Source organism: Papilio polytes, unplaced genomic scaffold, assembly GCF_000836215.1.
Source record: "Papilio polytes unplaced genomic scaffold, Ppol_1.0 DF824270.1, whole genome shotgun sequence".
Lineage (NCBI taxonomy): Eukaryota > Metazoa > Arthropoda > Insecta > Lepidoptera > Papilionidae > Papilio > Papilio polytes.
In genome coordinates this window covers 1357019-1371262 of record NW_013524934.1, presented here as the reverse complement: position 1 = coordinate 1371262, position 14244 = coordinate 1357019, and the positions used below count along the sequence as shown (strand labels likewise).

At 39.6% G+C, this 14244-nt stretch overlaps 1 protein-coding gene across 4 annotated transcripts in view; it reads right to left on the bottom strand.

Annotated features, from left to right (window-relative positions):
* Positions 1-3310: 3310 nt before the first annotated feature.
* LOC106104340 overlaps positions 3311-14244 on the bottom strand; it is a 271002-nt gene continuing 260068 nt past the window's right edge. For 2 of the 4 annotated variants that reach the window (XM_013284377.1, XM_013284368.1), the window contains exons 6-13: positions 11831-11998; positions 9894-10083; positions 9667-9815; positions 9452-9581; positions 7110-9348; positions 6682-6865; positions 6404-6575; positions 3311-5539 (exon numbers count right to left, since the gene is read on the bottom strand). In XM_013284377.1, coding sequence (XP_013139831.1) covers positions 5352-5539; positions 6404-6575; positions 6682-6865; positions 7110-9348; positions 9452-9581; positions 9667-9815; positions 9894-10083; positions 11831-11998 — 3420 coding nt within the window. In that variant the 3' untranslated portion in view covers positions 3311-5351. Of the gene's footprint in view, positions 5580-6403; positions 6576-6681; positions 6866-7109; positions 9349-9451; positions 9582-9666; positions 9816-9893; positions 10084-11830; positions 11999-14244 lie in introns of all 4 variants that reach the window. The other 2 variants (XM_013284382.1, XM_013284390.1) reach the window with 2 other exon arrangements.

Below are 14244 nucleotides of genomic sequence, written 5' to 3'. Positions count from 1 at the left end.
CAAGGGAAACACAAAATATTTTAAGTTATCAAGGTTCTATATTATAGAGGTTTTGGGTTCTGATGGGAAGGGAACATATTATTTTTTGAAGTTATAGAGGTTTTTAAGTTATCGAGGTTCTACGGTACTTCTTTTGTATTTTATCAATTTTCAAGCTCTTGGGGTTCACAAATTATTGATTAAGGTTATTGTTAAATTCAATTGCATGGATATTACTTAATGTATTTCTATAAATAGGTAACACTTGTAGAACATGTCTTATATTCCTTCTGCAATTTCATTATCGCTTTGCACTCTAGTCATATATCTAAAGCATGCATCCACTTTTTTATTATTTTCTCTCTATACATAAGTCATTTTTGGATTTGTATATTATAATGTTTTTTTTTGTATGACTATTGACAGTTTTAAATGTTTTTTTGAATGTTTATGTCGATTATCTTATTGAAACAATCATGTTGAAATAGCTTAATTGCACCACAAGGTTTGTCTTATTTTCAATCGTTTTCAAAGATATATAGTGTCACAAATTATATGTAATCAATTGACGTTATTGTTTCACAAGTTTTTAAATATTTTTTTTTACTTTTTTAAATTTCAATCTTGCCTTATGTTATATGTGCTCGGAGTTTCTAACATTCCAGAAAGTACAATGAGGTTTATTATTAAATAAGTTTGTAGTAAAAGAGTTAACTGCGAAATTCACAGTTTTGTTTTGTAAAGCCTTCTTAGTATTCCTTGTATGAAATTAGTTTACTGTTTGAGGTAGTTAATCCTCTTTATCAAGAGAAAATAAATTGTGAACAACTTTTCGATATGAGAAATCGATGACAAAATTTATCTCGACATTGTTTTAATCGTTTTGTAATCAATTGTCTCAAATTGATTACTTAAAATTAAGTTACGAAACATGTTTTAGGTCATTGCACTTTGTGTACGTGCGAATAATGCATGTCTTGAGAGATGTTACGCTTCCGAGCGTTTTGTAAAGCTTGCTGACGGTGTTTTATGTTAGAACTGAGCGTCTGTCGCTGGCTTTATTTTTGCCGAAAAACTTGGTTTTGTATTTGTAGACATGTTTACACACAATAGCGTGTGCGTTTATATTTCAAAACTACAAGGAAAACAAATCCTTCAGACGCTTCTAGGGAAGTCAAAGAGAAGCGAACCTGAAGCGAATTGTTTATCGTCGTTGATTTAGTTTCCTAGTTAACTGCTACACGATTCGCTAACATTTAATCAATGTATGGATCAAATAAAAATTGAATCCAGTTCGCTTTAGTGACAATGTGCGTTATTTTAGTCTTGTAAATGTACAGCAAAAGTGAATTTATAGTTTCGTTTAATTGTCAAGATATCGGCACGTAACACTTAAATCGCACTGATAAATTTAATCGTTAGTTAAAGTTGACTAATTAGGAGTAACGTTAATTGGTTTTGTTGTTTTATGTTACCGGAGTTTGAATTATTGAATCGATAAGCACTTGAATTAGTATCATGAAGTGTTGTATTAGGTTTTTTTAAAAAATGGCTAATTTGTATCATTCCACTGGCGGGGCTACGACTGTTTTTTAAAAACGCGCGGACAGTGTTGCGCGGAAAACGCCTAAGTGGAAATAGGGCCTTACTGGTGATAGATTTTTTAGTATTATGCAATAGTTTTTTTAGGACCTTATTAAGCTTGGTTTTATATCTTAAACACTTCCTGGTTATTTTGTCTATGGATGTGAAAAGAGAAATATTTTAAAGCAATTTTTAATTGTACAGAGAAAAGAAATTAATGTTGTCTGTGATTTTTTTGAAGCTACAATTATCATGACATAATTTATATATGGTTAATTTTAATAAATGTTTTTTTTTATTAATTTGTGTTTTATTTATAATAAAACTAGCTGTTGCTCACGACTTCGCATGCGTGAAATTACAAAAAAGATATAGCCTATGTTACTCACAAATAATACAGTTTTTTAATGGTGCAAGAACTTTTGAAATCGGTCCAGTAGTTTTTGAGTTATTTCAATGCAAACAAAAATCCAAAAAACCAATTCTTTCCTTTTTATAATATTAGCATAGATGTGTGTGTGTTTGGTGTAGGTGAATTTAGTTTTTTGTGTACCAATTAACAAAAGTAACCAACAGTATTTTAAAAAAAAACAGTGGTAAAGTTTGAATTAAGTTTTGCTGTTTTCAGATCAAAAGAAGAAGGGCAACGACGTTTTGTGATGTGTTCTACAGTGAGAAATTGAACTCTCTCAATGCTTTTCATGAAGTCACTACGTTAGTTCCTATATCTATTTAATATTTTATTTACATAGAAAATAACCAGTTGCACATAGCTTAATATCACAAATTATAATTTGTTGATTGAGGGTTATTTTCATGTATTAGAATAGGTTTTTGTTTGAATTATGAAAATATTTATTTTCTTTAGTTTAGTCTTTTTAGCATCACAATTATATTAGTCTAGCTGTTCCCGTACGGCTTCATTGCTATAAAAAATTAAATAAAAAACTTGATATTATTGTTTACATTTGTCAAATTCTCAATTGCAAATGTCCAAATACCAACTACCTTACTATGGCAATTTTGCTTCCTTGATGTTGGCAGCAACTTATGGTCTCTTTCCCACATTAAGGTTTTTAACCAAAATATTTACCCCTTAATTTTAATGCCGTGCCGCCATAATATAGCCTAAAGCGTGACGTAAGATATTCGAAAATATGCTGTAATTGCCAACATCTTTGGCAACAAAGAAGTGTTTACGCTTTATTATAATAGTATAGATATTATAAATATTGTTTACTCTATGATTTTTTTATTATTTTTTATACATACACACTCATACATAAAGATCTGTCTTATATAAATCTATGGAAAATAGAGTTATTTTTTAATTACTTGCTAATTATATTTTACCATCAATTTTCAAGTTTGTTGTAAAACAGAACAAATAAAATTCGAATAGTTTTGTTACAGCTTTAAATTTGGCTTAGAGCATATTATTTTTTAATATTTATTTGATAATTTAAAATAAAGGATATCTAAGATGTATTTTGTATTCTTAGAAGTTATTTGTAAATGGAGAAATAGTCGTCAATTCAATATTTAAAGTTTGAGATCACTGGCTTTCGCCCGCTACTCCGTCTGCTGGGAAATAAAAAAAAACAAAAAGAGTATCCGTTCAGTCGTTTAGGCTACAAACTCAAGCAAACATCCATCCATCTAAACTTTCGCATTTATAATAATATGATTTAGAGTATCGTAGGCAGTTTTTTTTAAAGAAATTGCAAGCAATAAATAAAACAAAATAATTATTTGGGAACGGAATCGTTTATTTAACCCATCTGTATTAGATAATTAAATTATAATGTTATTCTACATTTTGTACTGATCAAAGTACCTACCTAACTCAAGTTATGTTAGCATATGTAGCATCAACTAACAAATGCACCCAATACTAAAGGTAATTAATACGCATTTTTATTACTATAAATTTATTTTCCAATTGTGCTTTGAAACTCAGTGGTAGTTACCGTTCACAGTACCCTAAAATTACATCGAATACAATTTATTACATACCGAGGTACTTAAATAATAACGGTTTACATGAATGCACAAAATGCCTAAAATACAGGAATGAACGATTAGTTCTTAGGAACGATTACGATCTTTAATAAAAATTGTTAATTACAGTGATTTAAAAATAGTTACAATCTGTTCGTAAACTAATGAATACGTTCGGATATACGATGCAATGATGAGATGTGACATTTGTCTATGTTCGGATAAAAAACTTTTTACAAACTATTTTCATTGTCAGATGCGTGTATCCGAACGTAAAGGACGCGGTTACACAATTTAAATATAAATCGCTGTAATATGTCGTCTATAAGTAATATATTTTAGATATCGATCGAGTCGTTTCGTTTATTATTAATTATTATGTAAAAATCTTCCTTTATTGTCCTCATTGTTACCATTAAACAAAGCTGGATAAAAAGAAATGTTTTCCAAAATATATCGTTAAATTAAATGTGTTGCATCGTAACAAGTGGTGGCAAAGTTGTGTTATGCTTTGGTTCCGCCGTTAATAAAATCTATACAATGTTACAAGCCACAAAAACTACTTAAGGTTCATAACCATAATAAATGGAATTACAATATGCAAACTATATAAGACAGTTTCTCGCTGCAAGTAACGACTTAAAATTAAAACAAAGATTAACTGATTGGTAAAATTATAATAAAGTATACAATGTAATGTTATTTCGAATTATCTTTTAAAATATAACAGAAATTACTTCAGTCAATGGAAGGTGTAGTCGTTACTTAAAGCGAGAAAATATAAACCCTACAAATAACATAAGACGATGATATGTACCTAAGTATACACAAAATGGTCGAAGAATCGCAACAGATACAAATCAATAAATAGCATTCGATGACGTCATAACATATATACACTTATCATATTTTAGTACCCTTCAATTTAATGGATTTTATAAGGTTTTAGATTACGACTAAATAATTAAATGTAGTTACACAAATGTTAATCGTCCATATTTACATAAGTACTTAACATTACAATCTGCGATCCGGTCGCGTGACTCGTCTCGTCGCACGACCGGGCTTACACAAAACTCAAACACTTTTCACTCTAGGACCATCAGTTACTTCATTCTGTTAGAAAGGAATCCATTTAAATGTATACGAAAATAAGTGGGACTTACAGTATATACAAAAATATCACATTACTTCGAGGCCGCAGCTTTCAATTACTTAGTCATTACTTATTACGTCTTCTTACCTAACACACTTTTATTGGTTCGAAGCGTAAGACATCGCAGCAAGCAGTCGACCGGATTACGTTGGGTATACCATCACTTTGGATATAGAAAGCGCAAAGTATAGGTATGGTACATCCCGACAGTACAAGAGGTGGTACAAAGTGCAAGGCTTTAGGTTCGAGATTCAGAATGCAAAGGAACAGCGACAATCCTTTTATAAAATACGACGCCCTCGTAACGTTCCCTACTCATCTCCCAAGCTACTAAATGGAATCTAGAAAGAACGTTACAGCCTAGGTGCTCATTATAGCGAATAGTACAAATCGAAACAACTACGACACCTAAACTAACTCGAAAAGGTTACACGAGGCCGTTGGAAAAGCTGCAGCCGAACAGACCCGGCTTACGGTTACAAAACGCTACACTAAGTAAAAACTATTGGGCTAACCGTCTCACAAGCGTCAATGACGGCACGGGGGCTTGTCCGTGCGGAGAGAAAGCGGTCGCGTCCGTATCACAATAAAAAAATATAGTTTATTTGGGAGGAGTTTATTGCTAGATAATTTAGGTACAGTCTTTGGTGTCCGGGGAGGAGCCGCCGGAGCCGGAGAGGTCGTCGAGGAAGTCGAAGGCGGCGACGGCGGCGCGCTCTCGGTCGCCGTATCGCACGAAGAAGCCGTCGCGGCCCAGCACGGAGGGGCGGCGGCGGCGCGGCGGGCGCAGCACGGCCAGCCGCACGCGCAGCGCCGCCGCTGCACCAACAGGCACGTTAGCGGCTACAAGCGCCCCCCGCTGGACGACACACACGCGTGAGCACGCTCGGCGCCAACCCTCGCCCGCACGCACCCACGCGCTGCACACGCTGCCCACGCTACGCACGCTCCGGCGACACAACGCTGCCAACCTTACAACTAACTTAGCTAACTTCAGCTAGAGGCGGCTGCCATAGACCGCGGATAAAACAATAGAAGATATAGATTGTCATTTAGTGTCTTTTCAAAAGCTTTTCTTAGTAACTTTTTATCTACAGTGTGACTTACATTGTCACAAATGTAACAAGACATTTTAATACAAATATATTTTTTAGCTCATATTTTTTTGATTGAGTAACAATTTCAAAGAAAAGCTTTACGTAGCTTACAGTATATTTTGTTGGCAGCATTGTCAAATTCAGATCAATCCGGAGCGTGGTATATGATAACTACGCGGTATGAGGCGAGAGTGAGATGGTGCGAGTGAGTGAGAGCGGAAACGAGAGGCGTGGCTTGACTTGTGGCGAGACACAAACACAGAGATATTACATTAATAGACAACTAGAAAAAATATACCATAGACAATACACATAGACGAAAATTAAAATATACAGATAAAAATATTTCTTTAAACAAAATCGCAAGGTGCTGTTACTTTGGTTAACGTATTATTGCCATTTGTTTATAGTTAACATTTTTTTCTCAGAGATATAAACATTTACAATTTATTTAGAGAAGATATTTCAAACTTTATTCGTCTATATATTAATCTCTTTAAAAACAATAAAATTGAAACCACAACACCGAATGGTAGCTGTGTAGTATGAAACATAGCCGAGTGCGATAGACAAGTTTAAAATTTACCAGTTTTTTGTCTGCGCGAGCGGTGCAGCCTGTGCAGGCGGGAGTAGGGCGCGGCGGGCGCGGCGGCGGCGGCGGGCGCGGCGGCGGCGGGCGCCTCCGCCGGCGACGAGCCGCACGACGACGGTGACGAGTCGCTCGACGCCAACATCACGTCCAAGAGATTCGCCCGAGCCTGAAATGTTTTACATATTTATGTATTTGTCTTGTAGAACCTTTCCTCGTTTCCAAGCATTTATAACAAATTACCAATGCTACATACAAGTAAATTTCCAAGATACCTTAGGGTCACTGAAGTCTATGTCTTTCTCCACGTGTACCCAGCCGGTGGGCGCCCACAGCGCGCCGTCCCTGCCGCCCTCCGCGCCCTCCCCACTCTCCCCAGACTCTCCGCTCTCTCCGCTCTCCCCACTCTCCTCTCCGCTGCCCCTGGCCGCCGGCTGTCCTTCGCTCTGCCGGATCATTCTACAAATAGATTTAAAAAAAAGAATGATCAAAATCGGTCCACTAGCGGCGGAGTTATGCCGTAACCCACATAAAAAAAACATAAAGACGAATTGAGTACCTCCTTTTGGGAAGTCAGTCCAAAACATAAAAATTCAGACTAGAAGCATAGAGGTAATAACTGGAAGATACTGTAGTCTTACAGTAATGTAAGTCTTTACATTTTAAATAAATCAATTTCATATAAAAATTTGTGATTAGTTACCTGTTAAGTTCGTCGATGACATCCTTCGAGGTGGCAGCCTCGTGAAAGCTGAGCGTGTGCTCCTGCTTGACGATGATCGGTTCGGGCGTGGGGGCTACCGCCGCGATCGCCCGACTTCTTTCCGCGACGGGGATCTTCGACCTCGTCCTGTGCGGCGAAGACGGCGGCCTTTTGCCCCCGAGGAAAGTGGGGATGCGACTTCTATCCGCCCGTGGTCGGATCTCCCTCTGGATGCCGTCGGTCCTATTACTTACTATCACAGTTTCAGCGGTGGACGTGCTCGTCGTGTTCGACTCGGTCATCTGCGGCGAACCGTTCTCGGGCGAGGAGCCCTCCTCCTCCTCGGGCACGGGGACCAGCAAGCCGGTGCTCCGTCTACACGCACTAAGCACCTCCTCCACTAACGACATCTCCGTTTCTCCGCTCGCCAACGGAAAACTAGGAGATTTGCTTAAACAAGTTTCCACTTCTCTCTCGCACAGTGTAACTTTATTCGACATTATATTTACTGTATTTTCTTTCAACGCCGAATTGTGGTCTACATTACGACTAGATTCGATATCACAAGTTTTCTCCTCTTTTTGTGCTAGGGGCTGATTCAAATCGGACGAGTTGCTCGTATCGATGCATTTGTTTATTTCATTCTTAATTTGAACCTTTAGTAGATGATGGTCATCCATTTCGTTTTCGGCGTTTTCCACTTGAGAGAAATCATCGAAGTAATCCTGAGACTCGACATAGGGATCTTCCCGTTCGATGAATCTCGGCGTACACTTTGTTTCGGAAACGACGTCACAGAACGCTACTTTTGGTCTTTCACTAGAAATTATTTCGCTGGAATCGTTCTCTGAGAAACTACCGAAAGAATCTGGACGGAGCCTGTCCTCCGACACCTCGCTGCGGGGGCCCACGGAGTCGTCGTCGTAATCCGCCGAAGCATATGGCGGTGGTAATTCGCGAATCTCCGATACGGGCCTAGACGACATCGAATCCGATTCCTCCCTGTCGCGACAATACTTTTGCTGTTCCGCTATAAAGTGCAGTACATTTTGCAACGCTTGTTCGCGATCCTGCAGTGCCATAGCTTGCACGTCGTGTATTCGCAGATGATTGCTCGGGTCTTGAGACGGAATACCTCTCGATGAGTTCGATGCTAGACTTTTTGTGCTTTCGTATTTAACAAGACGGTAGAAGTCTCTAGTAAAATCGACACCAATATTTGTGCAATCGCCGTCCTCACTCAACGCCGTACTGGATCGTTTTTCCGGAGCATCCGAAGCACTGGACCAGGATCCTCCCGGGGAATGTGTTCCGGAACACTCCCAGCGCTTCTCCGCGTTGTCCGCATCCGTCATCTTACATTCATCTATTTCCACAGTCGCGAATCCGCAATCGTTCCATAAGCAGTCTCCCACGTCTTCCTCTAGCTCTAACCCATCATCTTCTCTAATACTCGGTAGCGTTGAAAGTGATATTTGACCAGGTGTCGTAATTTCGGCAAAAGGAGATTGTCTATCTCTGAGATCTTCGCACGACAACGACAAGCTCCAGTCTTCTAACTCGGCTCTATCGTATTCCAACTCGGCCAGGTCCCGATGCCTCTGCTGCAGCGCTGACCTGGCGTCGTCCAGCTCCAGCCAATGCTGCACGTAGTCCGCATCGTATTGTGAACCATCAGCTCGCTCGTCCACCGTGCTGCCCCATGAGACTCTCTCCGAACTCGTCGTTGAAGCTATCGCCGGTCTTCTCAAAGGTCTTTCCGGTGCAGGTTTGAGATCTAATACTAGAACGCCCGAGCTGGGCGTGGGGGTATCTAGACAACTGGTGGGGCATGTCGTTCCCGCTATTAGTTTTAGGCAGAGATGGGAGTCAGAGAAGCTCCTCACGACATGCTGGAAAGGAAGGACGGGTCGCGAAGGTGGGTAGCTGCCTCTGACTCCGGCGAAGGTGACACCCAGCGGGAAATATATATAGTCTGCGTCGGCCAGGAGGCGCGCGTGGCGTCGTGATTCCCGCGGATTTATGGAGACTATGGTCTGGTTGTCGGTCTCGTCGGAGGCCTCGTTGAGGTCGGGCAGCGCGCGGTCGGGCGCGTGGTCGCTTTGGCGCGAGGCGTCCGCCTGCACGTCGCTGGACATGGTTGAGTAGCCTTCGTCTTTGGCGCCGCTCTCGGGAGACTCCGCCCCCACTTCACCCGCTTCGCCGCTTTCTTCTTCTGTGGCTTTTTCCTCGCAACCACCTGGAAAAATTTATAAAAATAATGTTAGAGTTATCTTTTATTTTTCACTTTACTTTTATGTTTAGACGTGACGAGATAATAAACTTGGTATATCATAAGTTACCGTTGATAGGATTGGTGCATGGTTGCGGCATGTTGAGGCTGAGGGTGGCGGGGCGCGTAGGCGGCGCCCACAGGGCGGGCTCTACAGCCGCCAGCGCGCGAGCCAAGTTTCCAGGACTGACCTCCAGCCCCTGCAAGAAGAAAATAAAGTACATGATAAAATGAAGAATAACCGTATGTGCAACTATTATAACATTAGGAATAAACATTACGTACTTTGAGCTCGGTCCAGATGTCGGCGAGGATCTGGTGGCGGCGCTTGTCGTCGTGACTGAGGGCGTGGGGATGCGGGTGTGCGACGGGCGGCGGGGGGGAGTCGCGGAACGACACCAGCGAGCCACACGACCCCACTTCGACAACATGCACTGCACAACACCACAAAAATGTTAAAACTATTTACTATTAACCCAACAACTCGTCTCATGGGGGTTTCATGTGTTTACCTTGTAAGTCCCTTGGCGTGAGCGTGGTGTGCGTGTGCGGCGTGTGGGGCGTGTGCGGGGTGTGCGGCGAGGCGGGCGAGGGCCGAGGCTGCGGGCGCAACTGGCGCACCAGTAGGCCGCTCAGCGCACGGTTCTGCGCCTCCAAATCTCGCACACGAGCCCTCGCGCAGCACAACTCTTCTCGAACGTTCTGAAACGTGTAGGTTATGAGGTTAGTATAGAAGATTCGAGTGTCATTTGTTGTGTTTAAGCAACAAAGACTGGTTTGGAATTTTACTTCTACATATAAAGGCATAATAAATTGCTAGGTATAGAAGAACAGTTAGATAAGTTTATGTGTAGTTTTATCGTGGACAAATATTTCATTTTAATCTATACTACTATTATAAAGAGGAAAACTTTATTTGTCTGATAGTAATGAAATCACTCAAAAGCTTATGGACGGATTTCAAAAATTCTTTCATCAATAAAAAGCTACGTTGTCAGTGAGTAAACATATTATCTTTTTATTTCACGCGGACGGAGTCGCGGGCGAAAGCTAGTATCAAATAAATATCTTCATTATGGTACGTAATCTAGTTGTAAGAGACTGTCAATAATGGTCTTTTAGACGGCGATTTCGTTACTGATGTAGTGACCTAGTTTACTAAAATAGGTGAAGAGGAAACAAACATAAACAACATTAAACAGACATAATTCCCTACAAGCGCTGATTGATTATTTCATCCCGGGCTACGGTAACATCTCCCTCATCAGCTGGAGTCGAAGTGAACGCGTATATTTTAATTACGCTTCATTAGCCGTATTAAATTGGAGTAACGTAATCGACGTTCCGTAATTACAGAGATTCAGAAAGAAGAAAGGAACAGCAGACAGAAGGCTCATTAAATTCGAAGATGTATAAATTATTTACACTTTTCACTGCCGTATTTACAGTCAAAAGCCTGCTATAGTGACCATTTATTGACAATTTCGGTAGTTTGCGCTTAACCGTTTAAGCACATTTAATTTTATATCAAGCAAACTTAAGTAATCAATGTCTTCATATATCAAAATTTGATAGACGTTTACCCCTCGAATAATTATTGCTATTTGATATTGAATAATACGACACGTGAGGATTTACGTGGAATTATCCTGAAGCAGTAATTACCGACAGACGGGGTTCCGATGATAGAGTACCGCGGGATTAATATTGTCTTATGAGTAATTTCTCTTACAGTTTATATGCTACAGTGAGCTGTAATGAGATTTTTTAAGACAAATTTGAGGTATCACAGAATATATTGCAATAGTTAACAAATATATTTTAGTAGTGACACATTCTAAAAATTACACTACAAATGAGAAGAAACTATTGTCGTCACCCGCCATCTTTGTTTTAGGATAGGCGCGAAATCGGTACAAACATGGACGATCTCGAAACGGATTTAAACGCAAACGGTCGCATTATCGGGCAGATTATACCAAGATTATAGTGGGCAAGGGCTCCTGTGAAATTATTACTGTGGTGGGCGAGGGCGAATTGTCCCATTTCGTTGGATTTATGTGCGAAAGGAGCAGAGCGTAATCCACGGCCGCGAGAATGTGTGCCATAATTATGAGAAAACAATTTCCGAGGCATCTTAATGCTTCCTCTGGATTAAGAGATTCTAATGCTAACCATTTTTTGGACAAATATACTAATTCCGACGAAGAGTGGCTTTGTCACATAAATAACGATGAGCGGTGTCGTTACTTTGTCTCTTGGCTTAGCAGATCGTTACGGTTTTAAAAGCTATGGGTATATTTTATACGATGGAGTTTTAAAAGATTTTTTTACACAATACACTGTTACTTTTAAATGCTACGTTTCTTAGCGTATTACTTGGTGCCTTTAAGATTTAGGTATCTCTAGTATTTCTAGAATGGTTTAGTCACTAAGCAAACAATTTCACCTTTTGTGAGAGAAGCGCCCGCACGACTTGCTGAGCGACATCGTCCAGCCGGCGCTCGTGTTCACCGAGCGCAGGCTCCGGCGCGGCCAGTGCACTCAGCTGGCGCCGCAGCCGCTCGTTCTCCGCGCTCAGTGCTGCCACCTGGCCCTGGTACTGTGCCGCTGACGTCTGCAAACGTCACTACGTCAACACCCCGTCATAACCGAAAAGGCAACCGAAATGGACATCATCGGGTTATGAATATATTTTTAATATTAATTGGTGGTTAAATTTAATGAAGAATTTAGCGATATTAGAGAAATGATGAATGGTACTGAATGAAATGAGAATCGTCTAAACATTTCTTTCAGAAAACTGTTCCATTGTAAATTTCAAAGGCCTTAAAGTATTCATTGTTAAGAGCCTTAACAGTGAAATGTCATTGTAACTAATGTTTACGTTCAATCAACCATCAGCATGACGCATTTACTATCGACGCGGCTTTCATGTCTTTAAAAAGAACTTAAAAAGCGCCTATCATTCGCACTCTTAATTAAGCGACCTCCCATAGTTAGTACTAAAATAAACGACCACCACAAATTGAGCCGCTACACTCCATTTTCACCTAAACAGAAGTCACGAATGAAAACCGTAGCATTCACGGTCGGAGCTCTTATAATATCGGACAGGTGCTCACAAATACAATTATAATATTGCGTTTTCAACACTCAAATTGATACCTTATTCCGTCAACAAAAAGGTTCAATAATGTTGCGTATTGTGTTTTGCGGTAGTCGCTTTTCATTAGTCATCAAATAGGGGGCGAGACACAAAGACCAATCTGTTTGTATGTCTGTCTGTCTGCAACAACACGCGGTTGATACGACGCCCGAGGGGTGATGTTTCAATGGGTGAGGTTACGTGCATTTAATTTCGACATCGCTTTTACCGCTGTGCAATTTTAGGGGGTTTGCATGACCAAAAACGGCTTAAGTGTCGGCTGGGCACCGTATTAAGTTTCGACCACTAATTTCTCCTTCTTAAACGTTACAAAGCTAGAATACTCGCCTAGAAAACACGCAGGTAACAATGCTTAGAGTACTATAATATTAATCCAGCAATTCCTGATACTTTAAAAAATGTATTTAATAACAATATTATTCATTTACTTATTCCATTTATACATAACATATTACGATACTTTGTATGTAAACATATCAAATGACAGCTGTCATTTTTGATGCCTAACGTCCAAGATGTCATCGTTTATGTTTAATCTATGGATTGAGAGTTTTTTATCTGTGTAGACTTTGGTACAGAGTATAAACAACACTAGACCTTACGTTGAATGAAAATCAAAAGAAATGGATATAAAATTATTAATAACCTTAATTAATACGAAGTTTTAATAAGGAAATTATAATTAAACAGGTGGACTTCTTAACAACGTATTAGTACGACTTCGTGTAAAGCTTTTCTGTAAATTTAATTGAAATCCATTCGCCGTAGACGCAGATGTTTCTACGGGAGGTAATTAAGTCTTGGCAGAATCGATTCTTCATCAAACGACACTGAAATAAACTCTCAAGGCAGGTCTATTCAAGGGAACAAAACTCTACATTCGTCTTGCTTTCCTTTCAATATAAATGGCTTCCGAGATTTAATAGAATGCAATCAATCTTAAATGTTATTAATTGATATGAAATCTCTAAAGTAAACTTGTTTAAATATACATTCGACATCAAAATTTTAACGTATTTTTACTACAATGCGCTGTATACTAACAGTATCAATATAAAAAGTTACTTCAAAAACAACATTTAGACAATGTAATTTAAGGTATGTAAAGTATCAAACACTATAGATTAAGAGCGGAGGCACACCTTTGACGAAAACATTGCAAAACTTTTGTGGGATTGTCGATTGTTTCGCAGCCAATTCAACTGTTTAGTCGCACAACTAAAAATCGAATAGTATGACTCCATAAAAGCTCATACGAATCAAAGCGCGACTAAAAAGTTATGCGATAGAGTAGTTTCAGTTGTGAGCACGCTCTAAGTAATTCCGTATTTATCTCGACGTTGATTTTCCATTATATTTAGTATAAGCTTATGAACCCCTAGTACCGTCAGTAAATGCACGCGATTAGCATTGGCAGCGCGCCGTTGTTACCAAGCGGTAAGTTTTCATATAAATCACAACCCTGAACTGTTGCTGTCGATTTATCAAACGTCACTTTCCCGCTCCGTAGCCGCCCCCGAACCCTCCGCAACCCCCTTCGGTACCGCTAAACCCCATGATTCCCTACCTGTCTGGTCTGTGCACGGCATTTTACCATTTTCTTTAGGTTTTTGTGCCTATAAATGCCTAATCTAAGTTTGTGAAGACATTATTAGTAATTAAGCATTAAGAGTAAATTAACTGTTTTCTGCATA